At 39.2% G+C, this 26,388-nt stretch overlaps 2 protein-coding genes across 3 annotated transcripts in view; both read right to left on the reverse strand.

Moving 5' to 3' along the window:
* Nucleotides 1–39: 39 nt before the first annotated feature.
* On the reverse strand, nt 40–2,332 carry LOC137963845 (uncharacterized). The gene is made up of 2 exons (XM_068811061.1): nt 1,889–2,332; nt 40–1,005 (listed from the first exon to the last, which is right to left on the reverse strand). The coding sequence occupies exons 1-2, from the start codon at nt 2,060–2,062 to the stop codon at nt 550–552; spliced, it is 630 nt and encodes a 209-aa protein (XP_068667162.1). The 5' UTR covers nt 2,063–2,332; the 3' UTR covers nt 40–549.
* Nucleotides 2,333–2,710: 378 nt separating this feature from the next.
* LOC137962861 (calmodulin-binding transcription activator 4-like) overlaps nt 2,711–26,388 on the reverse strand; it is a 50,262-nt gene continuing 26,584 nt past the window's right edge. The window contains exons 6-12 of one of the 2 annotated variants that reach the window (XM_068809970.1): nt 22,753–23,179; nt 21,865–22,010; nt 9,678–10,196; nt 7,263–7,957; nt 4,828–5,410; nt 4,004–4,300; nt 2,711–2,983 (exon numbers count right to left, since the gene is read on the reverse strand). In XM_068809970.1, the coding sequence (XP_068666071.1) occupies nt 2,894–2,983; nt 4,004–4,300; nt 4,828–5,410; nt 7,263–7,957; nt 9,678–10,196; nt 21,865–22,010; nt 22,753–23,179 (2,757 nt within the window). In that variant the 3' untranslated portion in view covers nt 2,711–2,893. The remainder of the gene's footprint in view (nt 2,984–4,003; nt 4,301–4,827; nt 5,411–7,262; nt 7,958–9,677; nt 10,197–21,864; nt 22,011–22,752; nt 23,180–26,388) is intronic. The other variant, XM_068809971.1, reaches the window with a different exon arrangement.

The raw sequence follows: 26,388 nt of genomic DNA on the forward strand, positions 1-26,388 counted from the left end.
CGGAATTGAAAGAAGTGTAGCGTCTGATCTCTCTCCCTCTCTTGCTGACTTTCTTTCTCACTTATTTCTGTTCTCCCATTCCTCTGCGAAAACCTTACCAGAGCCTAATTTATTTCTAGAGCTTCATCACATGCAAAACCGACCAATCCCAGTTCTGTGTAATGACAAGTAAAAACATTGACATTAAGTATCACTACATCAGAGATCTAGTAAAAACCCATTGAACTATCCTTAGTATCCTCAGTGCTGGAATAAAACTCAAAAATTCAGTGGTTGCAGCCATCTGATGTTGTTAAGGATATTCACAAAATGACCTTATTTTCAGAAAGATGACTGTTGGATATGGAAGTTGGCTTGAGTAATTCCGAAACTGCTCTGGTTTCATTAAGTTTCTGATTTGGCTAAGCCAGTTCGTACGTCACTGCCCGACTTGCCCCGTTTAATCAGAAGGAAGAAAGACACCATCATCAGGTTCTCCACATGAAATGAACTCCCCATATCTTTCATATTACAGCAAAACAAGGACACTTCAGTCTACACTGTTCTTGGCTAATCCAGTTGAGGTAGTTCCGGTATGTGGATAGATGGAAGTTGAGGAGCTTCCACATGTGGACAACTGGGTGAAGCAGATGAATTCCCTTCATCAGTCTGAGTTGACTTACCATTGAAAAAGTTACCCTTGAAAAAGCCAGTCACCATACTTCCCACTGTTTTTAATGGATTACTCACTTTATTCTTCACAGAAAGGATAAGGGAAACTTCAGATAGCTGCCAAACTGCTGTTATAACAATCATAACAGAAAGCAGCCAATGCGTAATTCTATTTTGCCTCTTCACCTCTCTTAGCTCTCTCACTATCTCTTCAGTACTGGTCTTATCTGTTTTTTCTTGATGTTTAGAAGCTTCTTGCCCACTTACTTCTGCATTCACTTTGGATATAATCTCATTTGGATCAGCAAGGTGTTCAGGTTGCCCATCTGATTCTTCCTCCTTTAAAGATTCTAACTGTTACAGAGTACACTGGAGTAAGGAAAGGGCAAGCACTTGCCCTTACAAGCAGTTCAGCAAAAGAATAAACAAACCTTTCTTGCATGAACTGGAAATCTACATACATTACTTAATAGGTTAAAGTTATTTTAACAAACAAATCAAGAAAAAATCATCATATACCTCTCCAACAATCGAATAAAACCTATTAAGAACTTGAAGCAATCAGAACAGGACAAGACAGAAACCAAAAGTAACATAAAAGGAATCCCGAAACACTATTGATAAAGTTTTGCTTTTCTCTTCATTCAGCAAAAAGGAAAACCTGTTAAAAGTTTAAGAAAGTAAAAGGACTCTGCAGTATTCCATCAGAAGAATTCAAAATTCCATAAAAAAACGAAACTCCAATCGATTCATCCAGGGGAGAAGTCACCCCCACCATTGTTCTTACCGTAAGACTACCTGTAGATTATCAAAGTTATGATTTCCATCTGATCTGTTCACTTTACAAAGGAAGATCTCGAAGAGGATCGACAAGTAGACTGCAACTCGGTGACAAAGTCCAATCATACAATCTTGATTTAGTATTGAAGTACAGAAATTGCGAATAAATTTAGTGGAATTTTTTTATAAGAAATCATTGTCTTACGCATTTATGCACCAACTTGCCGGATGGCGGATGAACCAACCTATTACGAAATACGAACACGCAATTTAAGCATCATTTTACATCATGTGAGATTTGATATCTGAAACCCAGTATTCACACAAAGACTTCAGGAATCTTACAACAAAGGGGAAAAAAAAGCAGAACAACTGCAACAAGCCGCGAGCCAACCGAAAGCAATTTCAGGAATTCTAGGCAATTATCTTCGATGTTCAATTGAGCAAGGTGGAGTACCTGGAAGAGCAATCCGGAGAGCAGGAGGCGGTCTTCCTCAACTCCGGTGGTCGCATTTCTTTTCTCTTCGATTATCTCCTCGATCACGCGGTGAATAAGCTGAAAGTTCTCATCCTTGGCATCCAGTAGCAGGTTACTGCTCGTCACAAGGGGGTGACTCTTCTCCGCTGCCATTGACGACCAAGGAAGCTTCTGTAACGGAGCTGTGGATTGGAGCAAGGGGAACGAAGATCGATCAATGAAGCGAATGGAGCAAGGGGAACGAAGATCGATCAATGAAGCGAACGGAGCAAGGAGAGATGCAGAGGCTACAAAGAAGAGGACGAGTGGATAGGAAGAGTCGGTCCGCCGGACGGCCACCTCATGCAGGGAATCTTGAAGTCCCGCGTCCGTGGGATGAAGTTTGTTATCAACTTCCGTGCCCGTCGCAGAGGCAGAGTAGGCATGGGGTTGGGCCTCTAGGCTACTGGGATACTGGGTCACAGGCAGTTGAAGTTGAAAGATACTATTGGACTGGACTTCATTCCTGATGTCGCAGGCGAGGTGAAAATTTCCAATAGTGGATTTATCGAACCCAGGAAGAATTATTATGAAATTCTATTTTATCGTTGTTAAAGGATACTCAAAATTACTTTTAAAAATTAATTTTTGTATCCTCAGTTAAGTTGTAAAACCTAATTAAGGACCTAATTAACACTTTACACTTTCCACTATTAGAGTTATTATCGAAGAGGAATAAAGGTCCCTACCAAGAGACCTTCCAAGCGTCCTGCACTGTGGTCCTCACCATGAAGATAGATGAATGAATATTTCCTTGTGAAACAACACTTTCAAAATGAGTTACAGAAGAATTTTAAAACAACTATCATATGAAACAATTTACACTGAAAATGAGTGATAAACAACATTTTAAGCACTCCATATGTAAATTTAATCTACAGGGAGAAAATCCATCGAATAAGAAATTTTAAGGTCGTTTCAGTATAACCCATGTGAGCAAACTCATCACAGCAAGTCTGTATAAGAAAAATTATACATGTAATCTTCATTCTCCATATCAGTGTCATTGCCTTGAGATGTCAATCCCAATTCAGCCTGAAAGACAACCATGACAAACTCATTGAGGGCATGTTTTATAGTTCAATCCATGTGAAGTCAAGAAAGCCCAACTATGGCAACTGCAGTCTTACTTGGGCAGTTGCCAAAAAAACAAGCAAAGGAATAAATCCCTTTTCAATGGAAGGATAAACAAGCGATAAAACATCTATTCTGTATGCGCACAGAAAAACAATAGATGAAAAGAACTTATGGACTCCTCACACTGAAAAAGTCAAATCTATTACATAGTGTCACAATTCAATAGTTGATTTGTCAAAATTATTGTTCTTTTTTCTCAAGCCTTTTCTTATGTGTCCACTCCACAGTATAGTGTCCCAAAGTAAGCGAAAATCCACAAAGAAGATAACTCTGAAGGCTATGGGAAGTCAAGGAGATTAGGACTTTTGCATGGAATATACCCTAAAATTTTGAAAGACGTTGAAAACACCATAAGGAATAGTCAGAAAAAAGTATAGAAAATCCACATGATTAGGACTTTTGCATGGAATATACCCTAAAATTTTGAAAGACGTTGAAAACACCATAAGGAATAGTCAGAAAAAAGTATAGAAAATCCACATGATGCTTTGTTGATCTGTTAAATATCAATTTTTAGTTTCGTTAAAGTTAAAGAGTCTGAAGTTTTGGTTGAAATTTCCTAGAAATAAATAAATAAATAACTTTTTGGAAAAACATAAGAAAACCTAAAATAACATTGAAGCTTCTCAAAATCCAATGGTGTACTCATTGTTTTAGCATTGGTCAAATCACCATGTTCAACAATTTCCCAAACTATGAGAGAGACTATGAATTGTGACTAGAATGGGATTAAAGTTGTTAATTTAAAAATGTGATTCTCTCCAATATTTCAGCTAGTATGAGACTGCCTGACATTTTTCTATCTCGGTCCAACTTTCTAATGAGCAAGTTATGCTGTGTAGTAAGATTAATGAACAAAACTTCAAGCATGATTTCCAAGCCAAATCCATTGATTTCCCAAGCCACAAGATAGTGTACCTTTGCTTGCCGATAACTTGCTAGCATGCGTCGATATTGTTGTCTTGCCTTAAAAGACTCAGCCATGGATAGCACCCGTGCAACTGCTTCTTCCACAACTGCATCTACTTTTTGCTTCCGGAACACCTTAAGAATATCTTCTTCTTCTTCATTTCCCTCAGTGGGCTCCTGTTCAGTCTTGAAACCTCTTAGACCCATTTCTCCTCTGCGCCACCTAAGTATGGCCTTTTCTAAGACCCCTGCTGTCCATATAAGCTCCCTATACTTCTTCCTGACCTGGTAGCCCCGTACATAAGCCTACAGAAATAAACAAAGAATAAAATTAATACGAATCACTGAAAATATTTAATAGTTTCTGTGACTCTCCAGCTTTTAAAGCTATTGATGAAAAAGATCTATCCTTTCCTCAAAGCATTGAAAACTCTTCTCAACAAATACGAGGACTCCCAAGAGTGCAATTGTTATACCCAATACCTATAGGGCCTTTCCACAGTCAAGGTCTTTTTAATGTATCAATAATCTATCCACTAGCTTTACTAAACCGCATGCATTGCCAGCTTTTACCACTTAAGGCAAATTGAGCTTTATCCTCCAATTAAAGTGATCTATGGATGATGGCCCATCCATGATGGAACCTTTCAATTGGAGAATCAGTATAGCTTGCATATGCTAAAAAATTTAAATAGACATATCCCCTTTCATTTGTGATATTTTGTACGCAACCCATCTTTTATGCAATTTCATGGTTGATTCCACTTTTTGGAAATAGTTATCTCTATTCAGGTAGTTGATGAAATATAAAACTTAAAATGAAAAATCAGTACCTGTATCTTCACGATATTTCGGCGCAAGTTGAGAAACTCTTTTCTCCCTTTCCATCCACGATAATTCTTTTGGATTGAAAGAGCTGCATTATTTAACTTGCGAGCAGGACTGCTAAGAACTCTTTGGAGCTTTGACAAAACTGAGATTGCATCTGGAGTTAAACCATACTCATCAAAACTTGATGCAGCTCTCAGTTGCCTCTTACGAAATGAGTGGGCTCGAAAGGCAGCTTGTATACGAGCAGCAGCCTCAGCTGCATTTCTAACAGCAGCCAATGAATCTTTAAGTGAAAGTTGATCTTCAGTTGCACTAATAGGTAGTTGTTCACTACGGTCAGAAACGATCCCCAAGGTCCTCTCAGCCTCTACAGCTGCAGAACATTTAGAAATTTCATTTTCTTCCAGTGTCAGTGAGGATAAATGGCTAGTTAGGGCCACCTCTGAAAGGTATCCTGCCAGTCCTTTGTAACCTCTGGCAGCTGCTATAGAAGCTGGGTTATAGCCTGACAAATTTTGTGAAGTGGGATCCGTCACAGCCCCAGCTGAGGCACCAGCAGCCACAAGTGCAGCAACCATTTTCTCCCTGTTAGGGCACAAAGAGGTGTAGTTAATTTCAGTCATGTTGCTGAAATCTAAACCCATGTCTCTATACGGACTTCAGAATATATTTTTTTACTTATGGAATAGCAGCTAGTCAAAGAGTTTTTGCTCATAAGTACGTACTTCACATTTTTTCTTAAGCATGTCTAGATATCTCAACCTGAGAAATTTCAATTAGATAGTACTGGTGAAGTCCCATTCCTGGGCTCGGACATTTCTTTTTTTCTTTTTATTTTTTTGAGAAATGAGAGCATTTCACTGTAAGGAGAAGAAATATACAAAGAACAAAAAATTACAACAAGCTAAAGAGGGCCCCTAGCCAAAAGGCTAAAAAAATAAAAAATCTAAAGACAACAAATAAAGAAGAAAACTCAATCCAGAGGAAAAGAATTTTCATCATCAATCAATTTTAAACACAGAGAAATTGAGGAGAAATTGAACTTAGAAAAGAAAGAGAGAGATACTGCTGGTTGTCACAGAAGAATGACAGTGGGATTAGGTCAGATTACTTGATCTTTTTTTTTTTTTTTTTTTTTTTTTTTTTGAGAAAGGGTACATTTCATTTAAGCTCGGAGGGAAACAGGAAATACTCAATATGACAGGTCAATAGCAATGAGAGATTGACAGGCTACCCCATACTTAGCCAAAAGAATCTGCCAAGAAATGGGTTTCCCAGATCTGTCTTGTTGTCAATCTGAGTTATGTCAATAGCACATTCAGTAGCTCTTTGCTCAGGGTAGGGAGTTCTTGTTCACTAAGTAACATCTTCTAAGACAAAAATAACCCTAGACTCGTACAAGAACTTGATGCACTTGACTTAATACACGTAATGACAAAAGAGCCCTAAAGTAGGAAGAGTAGACATCTCAACAAATTGCAACTGGACACCCACCCACGCCAAAGAATCCATCAAAAAGTAAGCACTATGAAGCATATGGCACGATTTAACTTAAAGAGAACTACTTGGATCAAGATATTAAACAAATAATTTAAAAACTAAAAAAATAAGCATTAAAAAAGAGAAAAAACTATCTTATTAAGAAGAAGATAAACCAAAGTTTTATATGGTATTTCCATCTACATATCAGGTATAAGTTCAAAGTTCATTGTATATAAAAAGGAGTCAACAAAATGTTTTTAGTTTCATGCTTCACTGTGTCAATGTGATGGTCTACCAGTCAGCAGTTAATTCTATAAATCATATACTTGATCCTGGCAAGATATACAAAAGTATATTAAGACAAGAACAAGCCGGTGCTTTCCATATTCATCCATAATAGCTAGTGGTAAAAGAAAAGAAGGCAAAACAGAATGCACACTCCAATCCAAGAATGTAAGGTGCATGCATTTATTAATGTACCCACTAAATTTAACTTTTAACTGAATAGACTTCTTCATCTTGCTGCTCTACATATTTTATATTTCATTTCAAGATGCCCATGCATAATATCTGTTTCAGATTTAACTCAAGAAAAAAGAACGATAAAAGGAGACAATAGCACCATTGCATATATTTTGTATAAGATGGCAGTATTGCAAAAAATACATTTTTCTTATAAGAGTAAAACATTTGGATGCAACAGACGGTTGACTTGAGTCCACCTCCTGTTAAATAAAATACCGGGTGGCAATTGTGACAGGCAACTATTTTTCAAATATTAGACATATATAGATATAATATTCTAGGAGAGGTTACTCAAATCTCTATCCTATTTCTAGTTTATCAAACTATTCTAACAAAATCTTATTATAACATTGAAGGACATACCTCAGGAACAACTCTTAATTATTTAAAAAGATTCTACAAAATAATTGAAAAAAACAACTGGGATTACCTTCCAAATCTTGCAGCCCAATGCAGGGCAGTCCAGCCATTGATGTCACGGAAGTTTACACCAACCCCAGAACTTAAAATTGGATTTAGGGCCCACTCATAACCCAAAGCAGCTATCATGTGTATCATGCCTTGCTCTTGCTTGGATAAGGAAGTATCTGCTAACCCATCACCATCTTGGACTTTTGATAATGCCCACTGCTGCAACTTATCCTTTAGTAGTTCTTCTACCATCCATTCCAATGTCTGAGTTGAGGTTGCATTGCCAACAATGAGAGCCTCTATAATATGGCCCCAAGAATCATCAGCAACTCTCCACTTTCTAAAAAATTCGGTTCCTGATTCAACAGAGTCTTCCTTCTGAACAGTTACACTATCAAATCCATGATGTAATACTTCTGCAAATCTAGCCAGGAGAGCTAATTCTTCTTTGGTCTTATTTTCTTCTCTTTGTTGGAAGATGGACCTCAAAGATGAGGTCTGAGGCTCAGGTCGAAATTCAAACTCTCGTACTTCGCTACAGGCTTCCCTATCTCCAGATGTTATACAGAAACTTACCCTGCCAGAAGAATGCTGAGGAGAATAGCAACGCAATACCCCCTCTTGAATTACTTCCGCAGAAACTTCAATGTCACCAAACATACAAGCCCATGAACACTCTGAAGGACCACATAGAAAGTCTCCAGTTATAATAACCTGAAACACAAGTATGAAACAAGAGCTTAGCTTCAGTGTGCACTTTTCTCTCATCAGAATGATTTAACTTTCCTCCTCCACAGGTAGCTTATCTAGTAGAGCTCTGTAGTATCCTAATACTAACAGGATCTAGTCAACAAGAAATATTTGAGAGAACTGCATTTTGATTTTCTGACACATACTTAGCTTCTACACATAGACCAGCATGGTGGTGTCCAACAATCTTTTTTAGTACCCTATCAGATTCTTGAAATTTTAAAATAGTTTTTTGCAGTGAAGACATTTTAGTACCCAGTTGAACCCACTGACAACTTTGGAAAGCAAATAATGGAAGTGATATATATATAAATATATATATGAATCCTGCAAACAAGGCTCCATGCGAAGTCCCATAAGACAAACAAGTTTTGTCTGTTATCAAACTGATGTAGAAATTAAATTGTATAACCTACACTTTATCTGAGGTAAAAAATATAGCAAAGCATTCTAAATTAAGTTAGACCCGTACCAAAGATCTGATCTTTTTTAACTGAAAAAATATAAAATTGAGGATTATAGAGAGAAATTGAGAGGGAGAGGGAGAAGGAGAAGGAGAAGAGAGAAAAGAGAGTTCTGGAATGACTCGTTGGGGGTTGTGCTCGACCACCAATCTCTTTTATTAAGTGAGTTGAGGTCAATTTACAGGAATGCCCCTATACACTTAAAAATTACTTAAACCCTTATATCTCCCACTATACAGACTCAAATTACATGAAAATAAAACTAAAAATATATCTAAACATGTAGAATAAGATGATATAAAATCTAGACATCACAGCTAATGTAAAAAGATGAAACTACCCTTTAGTAGATTTCTAACATTAACCAATTAATTTTGTTGCCTTCCCTCATCAATTCCAATCAATTATTGGGTCCATGAAATGGCCATAATCAAGAGCAATTTTCTGAGCTTTTCAAAACGAACATATAGTCCACTAATTGGAACAACCTGTTAGGAGAAGAGCTTGATGTGGCCCCACTTACACCAAGTTAGTTGGATGCACTTTGCTGTACAAACATGAATGATAGATCATAACCATACAATTGACTGAAACTGATATTAGAGTTGGACCTAATTTGTTGTATCAACGTGAATGATAGATCAGACACCATACAATTGACTGAAACTGATTTTCGAAGAAAAGAAATTTAAACTTGTACAGAAAGATCAGAGCCTCTTTGCAGGTCACTTACTTTAGGAAGGTATTATTTGTTTTTAGGACATCTCTTCAAGAAACTGATGAAACTCGTTTGTGTCATAGGCCTTTGCACAAAGCCTTTATATGGAGCTTCCATAATACAAAAATTTCCTAGAATATAAGATTCTAAAGGCACATTTCCCTAAAATGTTGAAACCCAAGTGATGTACTCTATTAACCCATTTCGACATAGGCATACAAACAGATAGAAAGAGAGAAAAGAAAACTTGAGAATACATCCTGAAGACAGACCATTAGTGGATTGCAACAGTTCCACAGAGTAGATTCACATTTTCAGCTACATCAATATGCATAATTATAAGAATGCATTAGAAATGACTATGTTGCCCTCTATTATAAGAAGTTATCCTTGATTTTGGTTAACAATGTAAACTATCATCAAATGAAATTTAAGGACTTAACGAGTCAGGAGTAGGGAGTACTGGCTTTCAATGATAACAGAAAGAATCACCACAAAATACCTTAGTTCTTTCACCATTATAAGCCCATTCAGGGGATACTTCTCGGATACGGAACCTTTGAACTTGTGCAAGGGTCAAACTTGAATCTGGCGGAAGGGGAGTTCCAAGGAGGCTTTCTTGGTCAAACCACATCTCATAATAACCAGGAGAGAACATATTACTGTTACCTATTAACCCAGACCTGGCTTCCATCCAGTCAGTACTCTTGACCTCATGGAGTGTCAATACTGTAGAATTAGCTTCATGAGAATTTACTCCAGAGGAATACATGGAGAGTGTAGACTTCTCTACTTCTTGAAGGACTTCACTTGTTGAAGAGTCAATTGGATCATCAGACTCTAATAAGAATCTTCTAGCTTCTGAAAGTTGTTGACTTAAACTCTTCTCAGAAATAGAATTGTAAACATTCCCATTTTCTTCACTAGTTAAATTTTGATGCGATTTGGTGGTCATTTTTTCATGTTCTTCGGAAGCATTGGCTGGGTTTTGTAGCTTTTCCGAGGACGATAACGACTTACCCTGTAGATGCATCAAAGACAAGTACAATGAGCAACAATAGCAGAGGTCTGAAAAAGCCAAGAAGCGACCTTTTACAAAAAGAACGTCAAACAGATAAGTCAATTAGTCTATCATGAACAATTCATTAATTGAAGCCAATGAGGAGAACTTATGTTAGTGTTTGACAAATCCATGCCAAATATTTGACATGATTCCGACAAAAATTGTAATTAAAAACTTGGCAGCATAGATCCAGATGTTTAAATTCAAGTTCCTTTGAGCACCAAGAAGACAGCAGAGATACATAATGCTTCAGACTGAGAATAGCTGGAAATTTAAGGGGACTTGTTTGCTGAAGCATGAGACCCTCCATGAGCTAATTAACCAAATCAGGATTGTTCAGATGAGGTCACCAAATAAAATCTAATAAGTTAGTTTCAAACTTATTCACCTGGGGAGGTCGGATATTGTTACTTTTTCTTAAAATATAGCTAAGACATGCTGCTGAATTTAAATTTTACTTAATTTTCACTTCTCATAACAATTTGCTGCAAGCAATTTCCCGACTTACATACACAGCCAATGCATGCTAATAGGACTTTGCAATAACATTTGTGAATTATAAAGAAGCTTTTTTGAGGTCAAACATGGTTCAAATTGTCAGTTAAATTTAAGTTTTATTTCAAGGGAGGTAGCAAAAACCATTAAGATCACTATTAGAGTTGTGACTTTGTTATATTCTTAACCACTTTTTTTTCTGTTTTACATGTGCTGTTTTGGCATTAAGCTCTTCTTGTTCTCATATACTCTCTCCCTTGATAAAAATAGTCACATGAGTATAAAAATAAGAAGTGCATGGTACTAGAAAAAAAGAGATAGAAAGCTAAACTGACAATAAAAAAGAGCGAAAGACAACGAATAGGCTAGAGTTGTAGGAAGAAGAAAGTTAACTGAGAAATGGAGAGAGTTCTGCATGAGAAAGCTGATGTAGTATATGTTTCAAATAGGGAGAAATAGCTGAAGAATATGACGAAAGACAAAGGTATTCAAAACAATTGAAGAATGATCGATTAAGGAAAAAGAAAGAAGAGGACAATAGGTAAACATCATATTGGTCATATCCTTCTATTTTAGAAAGTTGCTAACTTGGTATCTTTTTTTTCTTTTTCTAAAGATGGTGTAATTTCTACAAAAAAAAAAAATCAAAAGAAACTTCATAGAGGGAAGAGCACAATCCTCAAATTCCAAGGGGAACAGAATCCTCAACAGGAATACAGGATCTGAAACACACCATCTTTAGCTAATATGTCCTGAACACTATTCACGAAGTGCAAAACATGAGTCCATGTAAGAGCCAAGTCAGATGTCAAGTTAATTCATCATAGAAATACCAAAGACACCACAGAGGAATAGATGACTTGGAAAAACCAAGTGATAACCACAAAAAATCCTCCTCAACAAATAATAGATATGAAAACTTCTCAAATTAAAGCTTAAGGTCTGGCTAAAGGGCTTGAATCTAAGCTTGAATGTGCTCGTCCGATAGGCCCAGACAAAACTAACTGAATGAAACCAGCAAGATCATTAATGACTCCCGTTAAATATAGTATCTTAGTGTTCTCTTCTATTATGATTAGCTACTGACATCTGAAAGTTCAAGTTTTACTCTTTTAACTTGAAAATCGGAAACTTCTTGAAGTTGAAAGAACAATGGCTGCACCACTCGTATTCCAATCTTGTCCCCCAAGTTTACTTTCTTAGTCTTGTGGTTGTAGCATCACAAAGAGTTGTAAGTCTGTTACATCAAAATTCATAGATGTTCCTATTATTTATAACCATTATGTTAACAACATAGTAAAAAAATATCAACAACAATGAGTAGAAAAATAACACTTGAAAATCCTAGAGAAGGGCAGTTTGGTCATTTTATATATTCTGTATTTCCTGGAGTCTACGTTATTTGTTCAGCATGTTTTAATATGTCATTGGTCTAAATTTCATGTAATTCTAGTAAATGTAGTGGGAGATATAAGGGATTAAGTACACTTAAAGTGAAGAGGGGCAACTTTGTAATTTGTATATAACGCCACTTATCAAAGAGAACGGGGTCATGCAAGGTCCTCAAGAAGACTCAATTTCAAGAGTCTTTTATTCCTCTCTCTTCTCTGTCTCAAGTATCATGCGAATGGAATCGTAGAACGGTACAAAGCTCAACTTGTAGCCAAGGTGTATACTCAAACCAATGGAGTCGATGTTTTTGAGACTTTTTCTTCGGTGGCCCGGTTGTCACATGTTTGAATTTTGATTTTTGTGGCAGTGAATCAAGGGTGGTCCCTCTCTCAGCTAGACATAAAAAATGCCTTTTCATATGGAGATTTGGATGTAGAAGTGTATATGGAGCAACCACCTGGGTTTATTGCTCAGGCGGAGATGAATAAGGTGTATCTGCCTTAAGAGGTGTTGTCATGTCCTTTAGTTTTTCCTAGAGCCACAATGATCGATCACTCTCTTTTTATCTTGAGGAGATCATTTGGAATTGTGGTACTAATAGTGTATGTGGATGACACCATCTTATCTAGAAGTGATGTAAGAGGTATTGAGGAGGTAACGTTTTATTTAGTAAAGTATTTTCAAACCAAGAATCTAGGTTCTTTGAAATATTTTCTGAGAATTGAAGTAGCTAGAAGCAAGGTCGGAGTTGTTCTAACCCAGAGGAAATATATTACTGATATGCTATAAGAATATGGACTACTGGGAGCTAGACCAGTTGAAACTCCCATGAAGTTGGACATGATTTACATGATGGAGAAAGTGAAGAACTTAGAGATAAAACAATATTTCGCAGGTTTGTTGGCAAACTCATATATGCTTTAGTGACTCATCCAAACATTTCCTCATCTGTGAGTGTGGTTAGTCAGTTTATGGAATGTCCACACAAAACTCATCTTGAGGCTGCACAAAGAATTTTGAGGTATCTGAAAGGAGCTCCTAGGAAAATGTTTGTTCTGTAAACTACATGGTAATATAAGATTTGAAGCCTTTTCAGATGCAAATTACGTTGGATCCAAACTTGATAGAAAATCCACCACTGGGTACTGTGTATTTTTGGGAGGAAATTTAATCAATTGGAAAAACAAGAAGCAAAATGTTGTGGCTCGCTCTAGTGCTAAGGCAGAATACAGACCTATGGCCGATACTGGTAGTGAATTGAAATGGGTAAGATCTATAGTCAAAAAATTCAATCTTCAAGAAGATGAGCCAATGATTATGTATTGTGACAATAATTGCCAAAAATCCAGTGTTTCATGAGAGGACAAAACATATTGAACTAAACCGTTACTTTATAAGAGATGCAGTGATGAAGAAAAGTGGTTACACCATATGTATGATCCTCACTTTATAAGAGATGCAGTGATGAAGAAAAGTGGTTACACCATATGTACGATCCTGTGACCAGATTGGAAATATGTTTACAAGGGCCTTGGGGACGCGTGAATTTGGGATTTTCTGCAATAAACCGAATCTCATGGATATATACGCCTCAACTTGAGGGGGAATGTTGAAAATCTTAGAGAAGGGCAGTTTGGCCATTTTAGATATTTTGTATTTCGTAGAGCATATGTTACTTTGTTCAACATGTTTTAATATGTCAGGTCTAAATTTCATGTGATTCTAGTAAGTGTAGTGGGACATATAAGGGATTAAGTCCACTTAAGTGAAGAGGGGCAATTTCAAGAGTCTTTATTCCTCTCTTCTCTCTCTCAATTACTTCCCTCTTTTCTCCATGTTTTACTTTTTCAAACACCAACAATTTAATCTAAGGGAAACTAATCTGGCTCCAAATTGAATTCCTAATATCGGTCGAAGTACTTATTTAAACCGAGAAAACAACTTGCCAACAAGCTTCCTAATTATAGATCTTATGACTTTTGTTAGTACAGTGAAAAAATTCATTAAACAAAGAATATACAAGGATACAGAATGAAGGTATCAAGTAACCCTAAAAATCAAGTATACAACTCATGCCGCGCCTAAAGTGTTAAGTTGTGGAGCCTAATCAACGCCTAAAGTGTTAATTTTTCTTTATATTTGGGGGCACCGTTGTTAGGGTTTTATCATCCCGAGTAAGATCATCAGTTGCGGCCGAGAGAGGTTAGAGAAAAACCACCTGTAAGTGTGTGCGATTTCTCTTGTAAATTATTTCATCTTCATAGTGGATTACTGCAGCGGTGGAAGACAAGACGTAGTCTCACCTTGAGGCGAACCTGTATAAATCTTGTTGTTTTTCCGTGCTTGTTTTTCCTTCTTCTGCGATTATTATTATTGCTATCGTTAGTTTGGAATTAGGGCATCTAATTCCTAACATAAAGGAAATGAATCACGTATAACAATATCATGTAAATCAACCCCCAACCAAACTAAAGAATCTGAAATATAATTAGCACTCTTAATACACCCCAAAATGACTAGCCGAAGTTAGTGTTAAGCTGCGGAGCCTAATTAATGCCCTACGCTGAGTTGGTCACGGATTGACCTGCGCGGTCAGGTTGTCGTGGGGGTTGGAAGGGGGGCAGGAAGCTCCCTTCCCGGGGGTGTAGGGGGCAGAGCCCTCGCCCAGTCCACGATATATTTACTTTTATTTCATTAAGGGCAGTTTGGGAATTTCACTCTTGTAATGCGGTTGCCCTAATTTTCTCTTTATAATTGAGGGGCGCCGTTATTAGGGTTTTATCATCTTATATTAAGGAGCATCTCAAGTTGCAGCCTGAGAAGTTAGAGAGAAACACCTGTAAGTGTGCGATTTCTCTTGTAAAGTATTTCATCTTCATAGTGGATTACTGCAGCAGCGGAAGACAGGACGTAGTCTCACCTTGAGAAGTACCTGTATAAATCTTGTTATGTTTTTCCATGTTTGTTTTTCCCTTCTTCCGCGTTTATTATTATTGCTCTCGTTAGTTTGGAATTAGGGCATATAATTCCTAACAGTTAGGAGGTCGTTTCCCAACTAATAACCGCAACATCTTTCCTGAAATGACCTGTGGGACTTTCCACACTAACATTCAGAGCAATAAGGTCCAAGCTATAGGTCTTTTCGACTCCCAAAAAGCTCACATCCAACTCAAATCCCACCTGGGACTTCGGTCCCCCCAATGACTCCCCAACCACTTTAAATATCCACTCCCCCTCCATCCTTTGCCCCACCCCCCTTCAGATACTCAATCCGCACCCCACCATGGAAGCCTCAAGGTCCAAAACCAAATTTCCTGCCACTACCCCCCAACGTGAAGCTGAAAAAAGGTCTTCCATAACCCCCTTCACCTACACTTACTCTAGAAAAAGGAAGAAAGGAAAAGCTAAAGCCACCTCCCCCCACAAAAATTGCCTCCCACAGTCCTCCCTACGGAAATCCCTCCTCCGTTGTCTAAACCTACACCAACCTCAACCTCAACCTCCACCAACCTCAACCTCGGCAACCCCCCACCTGATTACGCCGACTCCTCTTATGAGTCCCATCATCATTATACGTTCCCTCAGTTCTACTCCCCGCAGCACTGCTACATCAACCCCCCTCCTCCACCCTACCCGCATCAAATCCCATAAGATAAATCATGTCAGCCCCCCTCTCGAGCCCCGGCCAATCTCTCTTCCCCACCAAAAATCACCTTTTCACTCTTCACATCCAAAACTACTGACATCACACCTTTTTTACACGCCACCTCTGCAACCCCCACTTCCCGAGGACCATCAACCTCGACTACCCCCCACCTGATCACATCAACTCCTCTGAGTCTCACCATCATTATACCTCCCCCCCACCTCCACCCCCACAAAATTTCTCTCCAGTCCTCCCTATGGAAATCCCTCCCTCTTGGTTTGAACTTCCTCCAGTCTTCCCCTATGGAGCCCCGCTATTTGGTCTGACCTTCCACCAATTTTAAACCCAACCACGCTAACTCCAGCCAGTCAGCGGGATGATCTACTCCAGTTTCTGCTGGAACAAGAAAACTTCCCACCAGAGGACTTTTCGGAAATGACGAAGTTGGCAACAATTCTTTGTTCATACTACCTGGAAGCTAGCGAGACGGCACAGAATATCACCACCCCACGTTCTTCATGATCGTGCTATCTTGGAATGTTAGAGGACTTTGTTCTCAGTCAAAGCGAGCACTCACCAAAGCAGCCCTTTTTTATTGTAAGCTAAAAATAGTAATTCTTCTTGAAACAAAGCTGCAATCTTTTGATTACTCTTTTGCCTGTGAATTATGGTATGACTCGGATCTTGCGTGGGCCAATGTTGATGCGATTGGACATTCCGGTGGCATCGTTGTCATTGGGGATCCAAAAGCAGTTGATGCAATTTCCGTTATGTCGGGTCATTTTTTAATCGGTCTGCGCTTTCATGATCACACCCTTGGAACCTCATGGGCGCTAGCTGGCATCTATGGGCCTACTCGACACTGTGACCGGGCATCTTTCTGGGAGGAACTCTTCCAACTCATTCAATTATGGGACCTCCCCTGGCTATTGGCCGGAGACTTCAATGCTACTCTTCTCTGCTCAAATAAAAACCCTCCTGCCACCAGAACCTCATCTTTAATGAGAGTCTTCTCCGATTTCATTAGAAGTCTTGGTCTCTCTGAGATTCCCCTCTCGGGGAAAAAATTCATCTGGACAAATTGTCAGACCCCACATGTTTTGTCTAAGCTGGACCGTTTTTTTGTCAACAATGAATGGAGCCAACTTTTCCCTAACATCTCTGGCCAAGTCCTAAACAAAATTGGATCCAATCATTGGCCTATTCAAATCAATACTCGTCCAGTTGCATGGGGACGATCCCCCTTCCGCTTTGAAAATGCTTGGATATTGGCCGAGTCATTCATTCCTTCCCTCAAAAACTGGTGGCTTGAGCAGGAGACTCATCCAAACCCGGGCTGGGCTCTTCCTCTGAAACTCAAAGCTCTCAAGGCAAAGATCCGATTATGGGCAAAAAATCACCGAATAGCAGTTGCTTCCGGGAAAGAATTGATTCGTCGCCACATATCTGAGCTGGACTTACTTGAAGAACAAAGGTCAACCTCTCCTTCTAATTTACTTGTTAGAAATCAATTAAATATAGAATATTTGAACTTTCTTCGTTCAGAATCTGTTCGTTGGAAACAACGTGCTAGATTTCAATGGATGGCCGAAGGAGATGGGAACACAAAGTTTTTTCATTCCATCGCTTCGGCCAGGAGGAGGACTAACCGTATCACTTCACTCTGTCATGAAGACCAAGTGATAACGGATAATACCACCATTTCTAACCTTCTGGTGAAGTATTTCACAGACCTGTATTCAAAAGAAAGTTACAACAGACCTAAGCTCCAACAGCTCGATTTCCAACGTATTTCCTCTGATGACACTGCAGAACTGGAAAAGCCTTTCACATCTGATGAAATCGATTTGGCTGTCCTCGGCTTGCCAAAAGACAAAGCTTCGGGACCAGATGGCTTTAACAGTGAGTTTTACCATTGTTTTTGGGATCTGATAAAAAACGATATCAATGCTTTTATCCACAATTTCCACCAAGTTGGCATAACTCATGAGGAATCGGTGAGTCTTTTATTGCTCTTGTCCCAAAAAAGTTAAATACTGAGTTACCCCAAGAATTTCGTCCCATTAGCCTCACCACTAGTTCTTACAAAATCATTGGTCGTCTCCTGACAAATCGGCTCAATGCCATCCTTCTGAAGGTTATCAATCCCTGTCAAAGCGCTTTCATCCAAGATAGGAATATTTTGGACTCTTCTATGACGGCTCATGAACTTTTAGATTCTTTAAAAAATTCTGCCCAACCTAGGTTTGTTCTGAAAATAGATTTTGAGAAAGCTTTTGACCGGGTTGATTGGAAACTCGTTGATCACCTTTTTGACCAAATGGGATTTGGCACAAGGTGGAAATTTTGGACGAGGAGCTGTATTTCTACACCTTATTCTGTCCTTGTAAAGGGAAAGCCGCACGGTTACTTCAAAGCATCCAGGGGGATTAGACAAGGTGACCCTTTATCACCTTTCATGTTTACTCTCATTGGTGAGTACCTTGTCTCAATGCTCCGTTTTGCTAAACGTTCGGGTTGGTTAAGTCCCGTCTCTGAAGACCCAAACCAAGACATCCAGATTTTACAGTATGCTGATGATACAATCCTTTTTGGAGAAGGGTCTATGAGGCAAGTTTCTCACATGAAAGCAGTGCTGAACATTTTTGAATTAACAACTACTCAAAAGGTAAGCTGGGCAAAAACTTCAATCATTGGATTTAATATTGAAACTTCAGTGCTAAATTCGATGGCAAGTTATTTGGGGTGTACGGTTGCGTCACTTCCTTGCACTTATCTGGGCTTGCCTCTGACTCCGGTCTTGCCTACAAAGAATGCCTGGTTCCCTGTTGTTGAACGCCTTGAAAACCGTCTCGCATCTTGGAAAGGCAAATTTTTATCCAAAGCTGGTAAGTTGGTTCTTATCAAATTCTGCCTACATGGTATTCCCACTTACTTTCTATCTTTATACCATTGTCTTGCCTCTGTTCGAAATAGAATAGAGCTCTTAAAAAGAAGATTCTTATGGGATGGGCCAAATGGGGAAAGAAAGTATAGTCTTGTAAAATGGGATGACGTTTGTAAACCTATTACTATGGGGGGTCTCGGGATTCGGGATATTGCAACAACGAACAAAGCCTTACTCTTGAAGTGGATATGGAAATATAATATGCAACCCAATCTGTTATGGCGGAAAATGGTAGAAGTTAAATCTGGGAAAGACAATGGGTGATGGATTGACAGCGGGAGACTTTACATGTTATCCCCCGTATGGAAGAAAATTGCCCAACTCCTTCCTGTTTTTAAATCTGCGGTCAAATGCTTTATTGGTTCTGGCAGTGAAACTAAGTTTTGGACTGACTGGTGGGTTGGTTCAAGCTGCCTTAAGGATAGCCATGGATGTATTTATCAACTGTCAAGAACTCAGAATGCGATGGTTTTTTAGCAACGGCTGACCTCGGGCAATTGGAACTTACATCTCAGGCGAGCGTTGACTGATGCCGAAGCTTTGGAAGCAGCTGATCTGGTAAACAATAAAAATAAAAAACTCATCCGATACAATCATTTGGACGCCGAGCAGACAAGGTATGTTCTCTACTACTTCTGCCTATAACCACATGATCTCCACCCAAACAAATCAAGCAGCACATCCAGCTGCCTTTGCATGGTCTTTACACATTCCTCCGTGCACAAGGTTCTTTATCTGAACCGTTTTTCGTAAGAAACTCTTAACTTCAGACGCTTTGTTACGACGCGGGAATAGTGTTCCTAACCCATTGTGCCGTTCTGTAATATATCTCCTGAAACCGCAGATCACACCCTGTTGCATGGCGAGTATGCACATTTGGTCTGGACCGAACTGATGAACAAAACAGGATTAAAATATTGCCCATCACAATCTTCACTACGATAAGCGCTCATCTTCCAAAATTGGGGAAAATATTAATATTTTGTTATGTTGGGTACATGGTCTGGAATTTATGGAAAGAGAGAAAAACAAAAAATTTAATCAGAAATCTCTTCCATGGAAAATTCTCTGTGACGGAATCATAGGGCAAGTATCCTCTTACGAAAGGAATTTTGCAATTTACAAGGATCAAACTTGTGCGAAAACTGGCAAATTATTGCAGAAATGTCCTCTCCGACTAAAACTCCTGAAATGGTAATATGGTCTAGACCTCCAGCAGGTCACTTCAAATTAAATTTCGATGGTAGTGCGCTAAGTTGTCCAGGTCCTGCTGGATATGGTGGAGTAATTCATGATGAAAATGTGAACCTTCTTTTCTCGTATGCGGGTCCAATTGGGATATCAGATTCAACAAGTGCTGAGTTATATGGGTTGTACAACAGGCTGAAACTTTTCAAGCAAAAGCTGAAGGGAGTCCTCCAAGTTGAAGGTGATTCAAAATTTATTATCAGTTGGTGCACAAAGCCTTCAAAACCTCCATGGCATCATTGGGAGTTATTTGAAGATGTTTGTACTTTAATTTCTGAAATTCAGTGTAAGTGGAATCATATTCCAAGATCGGCTAATCATTTAGCCGACGCTCAAGCTAAAAAGGGTATTTCCCTCCAACATCTTGTTGTGGAGGAAAACCTTTCTAGATAGGTATCGTATTCTCTCTCTTCTTAGTAATATATTCACACATTTCTCTCAAAAACAAAATTTAGTGTTTCACTTCGTGTTTTCCATTCTAATAATGGGAATGAATTCATGAATCATAACTTGCTTCTTTGAACATCAAATGGAATTTTCTTTCAAACATCGTGTGTTTATACCCTATAACAAAAATGGTTGCTTAAATGAAGAATCGACAAGTTTTGGATGTGGCTGAACTATGTTGTTCCAAATGATGTCCCTAAAGCATTCTCAGGCAATGTGTTCTTATTACACGTCTTTTAATAAATTAGATGACCTCCTTTGTTCTAGGAGGACATTCCCATGCACGTTTTAAAACCCCAAAGCAAACTAATTCATGTGTGCCCTCTTTGGTGTTCCCATGGATAAGCTATCGCCTACCGAGGGAGAAGTGCCTGGCATTTAGTTTGTACCCAGTTCTATTGTCTATATCTCCATCCCATGGTCCATTTGTATATGTCTAGTTGTGAGGAGTGTTAATAAGATAGTCCCACATAGATAAGTGTTAAGAAAATATCCTATGGTTATTAGTTGATAAATGGTCCCCTTAACTTGGCTAGTCATTTTTAGATTGATCTAGACCCATCTATAACAATTCGCAACAAAAGCTACCCATCTTGAAAGAGAGCAAATCTCATCATAGACCATCTATTGTAAGAATGTTCACTTCGATCAAACTATGAATATCTGAATTTGATCATGCTTCTAATCCAATGAATATCAGGAATAGGGCATCTGCATCCCTATCTTTTCTCTCTTCATAAGGATAAAATGGTCTTCTGCTGGAAACAATAAATTTTTTTGTACAGCGATCAAAATATTTTCTGAAATTTTATAAGTTTTTTGACTTAGGCCTTTGGGTCAGTGCTCACATGAGGATTTCCGGAGTAAGTCAAATAGGGGGTGCATGCATGTATAATCAACATTCAAAAAAAAATCTATTAGTCGAAGTCAATGAACTTTCTTTAATTAGATCCATCTCATCTTTTTTTTTTAATCTATAACGTGTATTGAGAATTAAGGTTTAAGGGTATTTATGTCTTTTCACACTATTATATATGTGTTTTTATGTCTTTCTTAATTAGAAGAAGTCTCTAGTTTCATTATAGTTGAGTTATGTCAGTAATTAGCAAGTACCTAGATGCTAAGATGTGTTATTGTTATGAGGAGACATAATTGTCTCTGTAATGTAACTACACTTAAGTGATAAATAATAGAAGGTTAGGGGTCAATTAAAGCTCCTAAGGAGACTGCCTGACTTGCATCAGTTCTCTCTCTCTTCCACTCTTCTTCTCCTCTTCTTGTACTCTTCCTTTAACCTTCTCAAGTGCAGAAATCTGAACTTTGACAAGGTGAAAAATAGAATGATGGACACCAGGGAGACAATTATATTAGCAAAACAGGAACATACTCTCTTGTTGCAAAACAACTTTAACTTTGGCAAGAAACCCTGATTCAAACTCAAGCTTTCCTACCTTAGAAGAGTCAGGGACATCGTTCAGGCCCAATTTATCAAAACTTTGCCCTTGGGGATTAATGCCAGATGAACTTGGGAACTTTTCAAACATATCTATCCAGGAATCGATAACAGAATGTTGACCCTGAAGGACCATTGTGTCACCTACAGAGAAAATCAATTAAGCTCAATACAAATAATACTTTAAAATCAAAATACTGAACTTTGCACATATTTTCTTCATAAATTTATGTGCTAATGCAGTATCCAAACAAGAAAATCATGTAAAAGAAAACAAAAGAGTGGTCATAATTTAAATAATTTAAACAAGGACCTCCTTTGTATGGCCAACCATTACTACTTTATAGTGGACAAGTTCAGATGAGCAGCTATTTGTAAAAAGATACCGCAATACCAGTTTCCAAAAGTAGATACCTACTCCTTGAACCATCCTTGCCTTCTCTTTCTGGGAATTCTGGTAGCCTTGTGTTTGGGCTTGAGACACCTATTATAGTGTGTTTCACACCACAAACTACATTCAGAAAGCAAGAGTGCTGTCTAGGGCCCAGCTCCAGCAATCAGGATTGTCTTGACCAAAAGTATATATTCATTGTTATTTGCCCCCTCTTTTCTATTTACTAACTTGGTATATAAGGCTATTGACTGCTGACATTTTCCATATTAATTTTTTCCAAATTAGTTAAGAAAAACAACTTCTTTTAGTTCTTTCATTTCTTGATAATAAAGAAGAAAGTCCCTGCACATTTATTTAGTTCAAGAACACACCGTCAACAGCAATGACCAAGCATGAATCATAGTAAATCTTCCTCTCTTTCTTAATATTTTCTTAAAACCACCATTCAGGAAAGAAGAGTTTGAAACAAAACAAAACTAGCAGTAAACCAACCTTCACACTGAGGCAACATTATATTCCTAATGTCATCTTGCTTACTACTTGGCCTGAGTCGTTCCCTTCCATGGTCAAGAATTCCAGAGTATTTTGACTCCTCATCCTGGTTGGAGTATGGAGGAAGTTTTTCCATGTAAGACACGGCATCATCACCATTATCTAAACTCAACTGTGCTACAAGCCTTCGCAGTGCATGATGAACCCCCTCTTGTGATGAAGCACCAATATCTCTGTGTACATCCTGTGGTTCCAAGTACTTGTTGCCAGAAGCTAACTTCGAACAAACTTCATCCACAGAGCCTGCCGGACTAAGTGAACTCCTATTTTGTCCATTTGGAATCTGAGCATTATATACAGCACTCTGGCCGAGTGGTGAACTAGACTCTGTTGAGAAGTTCAACATGGGTCCACCACTGTGTCTTCCCTATAAAAAAATAACCCAAACTTACAGATAAGTTGAAGTGATTATAAAATGAAAACAAATAGCTAGTTTATTTCTTTGTTGGGAGCACCAGTAGCATGAGGGATAAAGAAGAATCATCCAAGGAGACCCCATAACGTTATACAGCTAAGGAATGAGAAAATCTTACATAATATGCACAAATTCATCTCATTAACCTCAAAAAACCTTTTTTCCCCTAACAATGTCCGTATTGCCAGCTACATATGAAGGATACATAACATATAAAAACTATCACATATTTGAGGTAAAAGTTAGGCCAAGAAAAAAAAAAAAGTTGTCAAATGATATTTGAGATATCAATTAGGATAGGAATGGGAACTCTGGAGTTCGATGCTTTGGGAGTAGGCGAGGAACAACAAGACCGGCGCTCCCGTCTCCGACCAGACAAGGAGCCACAACAGACCTCGACAGCAACCGTGGAAGATTCTCCCCTCTGCTCCGATGATGGTGACGGGATCATCACTCCCGAGCTTGTGCGAGGTGCTTCTTCGGCTATCCAGCAGGATGATGACTACGGAGAACATGGCAGTGTATCGGATAGTGATCGTAATGGATGGACGACACTGTAGAAACAAAAACAGAGAGGGATGGAGCCAAAATATGATTCAAGACACTGGTTTTCTTTCAGCAGCACAGAGCTGTGGTAGAGTACCTTTACAGACAGGAATGGACGATTTATCCGCATTACGGTAAGAAACAATGGGAAGTGATCCTTCATCTCGATCCTTGTGTCTGTGGAGAACCTCTTCCTCCAGCATTTCGACGATATCACTGGGGATGCTTCTTCGGGGGCAAAACTCGTGGAATTCAGTGTGTGGGCTATATCTTTCTCTCTCTGTCTTCCGGCATAGAAATACCAGAGAATGCAAGATTGTCCAATGCAGAGGCGACCTTGTCATGGCCAGAATCTACTTTCCTGAGCTTGCGGAAGCTTCCTTTACCTGGTCTTCTTTTCATGACAGTTTTCATCACCTCCTCCAGTCAAGCCATTTTATCGACCCAGCCTTTCCTTTGGCTTCTCCCACTGTCCCGCTCAACAATCGTGATCATCCCCCCCCCCCCCCCCCCCCCCTTCGTGTCAACACAGCTTCGTCCCCCTGCTTTCTCTAAACTGGCCCAACCCACCATCTTCCTTCCACCGGTTTCCGTGTAATCATCGACTGTTTCACTTTTGAGCTCTCTTCGATGGCTCATCCGGTTTCAATCCTCAGAGGACAAATCTGCTACTCTTCACATCTCCCCGAGTGACTATACTGGTCTCGCAACCAAAACGGAATGGCTTGCCTCTCATTCCAACAGCCCCTTCGGACAGTGGATCTCAATCTGGGGTCTACCAACAGAGCCCTGGTCGGAGGATACCTTCAGACGCATTGCCAGGTCTTTCGGCAAATTGATTAGGCTGGCAGAAGACACGATAAGTATGGCCACACTCGACGTTGCTATGCTGTTCATTGCTCCGATGCTTCACTAGGAGGGCCTCTCTTTCTCCAAAATCATCGTGGGAGCAGACTTCTTTTGGATTAAAATCATTTTCGGTGACATGTCCACTGGTGACTCTCCGGCGTTTCCTTTCCAACAGAAGAAAAGTCTGTCTCCACCAATCCCAACAACCAGTATCGACCGAGTCGACCCAACCAACCCAGCACATCAATGGCCACCTCGGACTCATCAACCTCTCTGCCACACTCCACTTCAAATTCAAACCCACTGTACCTGAGCTGCTCTGCAACTCCTGTTTTTCCAGCTGACAAACCTGGCATACATGCCAGCACCCCTGTCACCATGTCTACCATCTCACCTGTCACTATAGTCCCTCTCATCAATACTTCCTGCACTGTGTCAACTGCTTTTCCTTTATGCAGGTCCTCCTGTGAACTTCCCTCTTTTCCTGACAACCTTTCTATTCAATTCCCTCCACCAGCACCCGAACCAAACGATAGCACCCCTTTATTACCCAATATTACTCAAAAAGAACCAAACTTCAACTAACACCCCTCCATAACTCTCCACCCAACTGCCATGTCGACAATGTTAAGTTGTGGGGCCTAATCAACGCCTTACACTGAGTCGGTGGATTGACCTTCACGGTAAGGTCATCATGGGGGTTGGAAGGGGGCGAGGAGCCCCCGCCAAATCCACGATATATTGACTGCTGTTTCATTAATGGCAGTTTGGAAATTTCACTCTTGTAAAGAGGTTGCCCTAGTTTTCATTTTATAATTGGGGAGGGGCGGGGGGCACTATTAGGGTTTTATCATTAATCACCCGGAGTAAGATCATCAGTAGGTGGCTGAAAAGAGGTTAGAGAAAAACACATGTAAGTGTGCAATTTTGCTTGTAAACTATTTCATTTTCATAGTAGATTACTATAGCGGCGAAAGACAGAACGTAGTCTAACCTTGAGGCGAACTTGTATAAATCTTGTTTTGTTTTGTTCTCGTACTTGTTTTTTTCCTTCTTCCGCGATTATTATTATTGCTCTTGTTAGTTTGGAATTAGGGCGTCCAATTCCTAACAAGTGGTATTAGAGCTTTGGTTCGTGATTGAGAGCAATGACTTGCAGAGAAGGATCAACACTTGGAATCAATAAGTTTGATGGTATGGTATGAAAGATGATGAGTGGAATCTCCTCGATAGACAGGTGTTGGGTGTAGTCCGGTTAACACTATCGAAGAACGTTGCTCACAACATGGCGTCGGAGAAAACCACAATGGGGATGATGAAGATTTTGTCCGACATGTATGAGAAGCTTTCCGCAAATAATAAGATACATCTCATGAAAAAAAATTCTTCAATTTAAAGATGACAGAAAATACATCAGTGGCATCACATTTGAATGAGTTCAGCACGATTGTCAATCAACAGACCTTCATTCAAATTAAATTTGATGATGAGGTTCATGCTTTAATTCTTTTGGCGTCTCTGCCAAATTGTTGGGAGCCTATGAGGGTTGCGGTTAGCAACTCTGTAGGCAAAGGGAAATTGATCTTTAATGATGTTTGGGATACCATTCTTATAGAGGAAGTTCGTAGAAAGGACTCCGGAGAATCATCAACATCTAACTCTGCCCTAAATGTCGATACTAGGGGCAGGAACTTTGAGAGGAATTCCAACAAGGGCAATGGTAGAGGGAAGTTAAGGAATGGTAGAAGCAAGTCCAAATTCAGAAG

The sequence above is a fragment of the Aristolochia californica genome, unplaced genomic scaffold, assembly GCF_029961685.1.
Source record: "Aristolochia californica isolate CCGP_79_NKW_82.1479 unplaced genomic scaffold, dmAriCali1.0.hap1 SCAF_4, whole genome shotgun sequence".
In the NCBI taxonomy this organism is placed as follows: domain Eukaryota; kingdom Viridiplantae; phylum Streptophyta; class Magnoliopsida; order Piperales; family Aristolochiaceae; genus Aristolochia; species Aristolochia californica.

Bases quoted from the DNA above. Each gene is read 5' to 3' on its own strand.
- LOC137963845 (XM_068811061.1), bottom strand. From the start codon at position 2,062: ATGGCAGCGGAGAAGAGTCACCCCCTTGTGACGAGCAGTAACCTGCTA. The intron at 1,006-1,888 runs GTACTCCACCTT...ACTCTGTAACAG, and splicing joins TCTCCGGATTGCTCTTCCAG to TTAGAATCTTTAAAGGAGGA.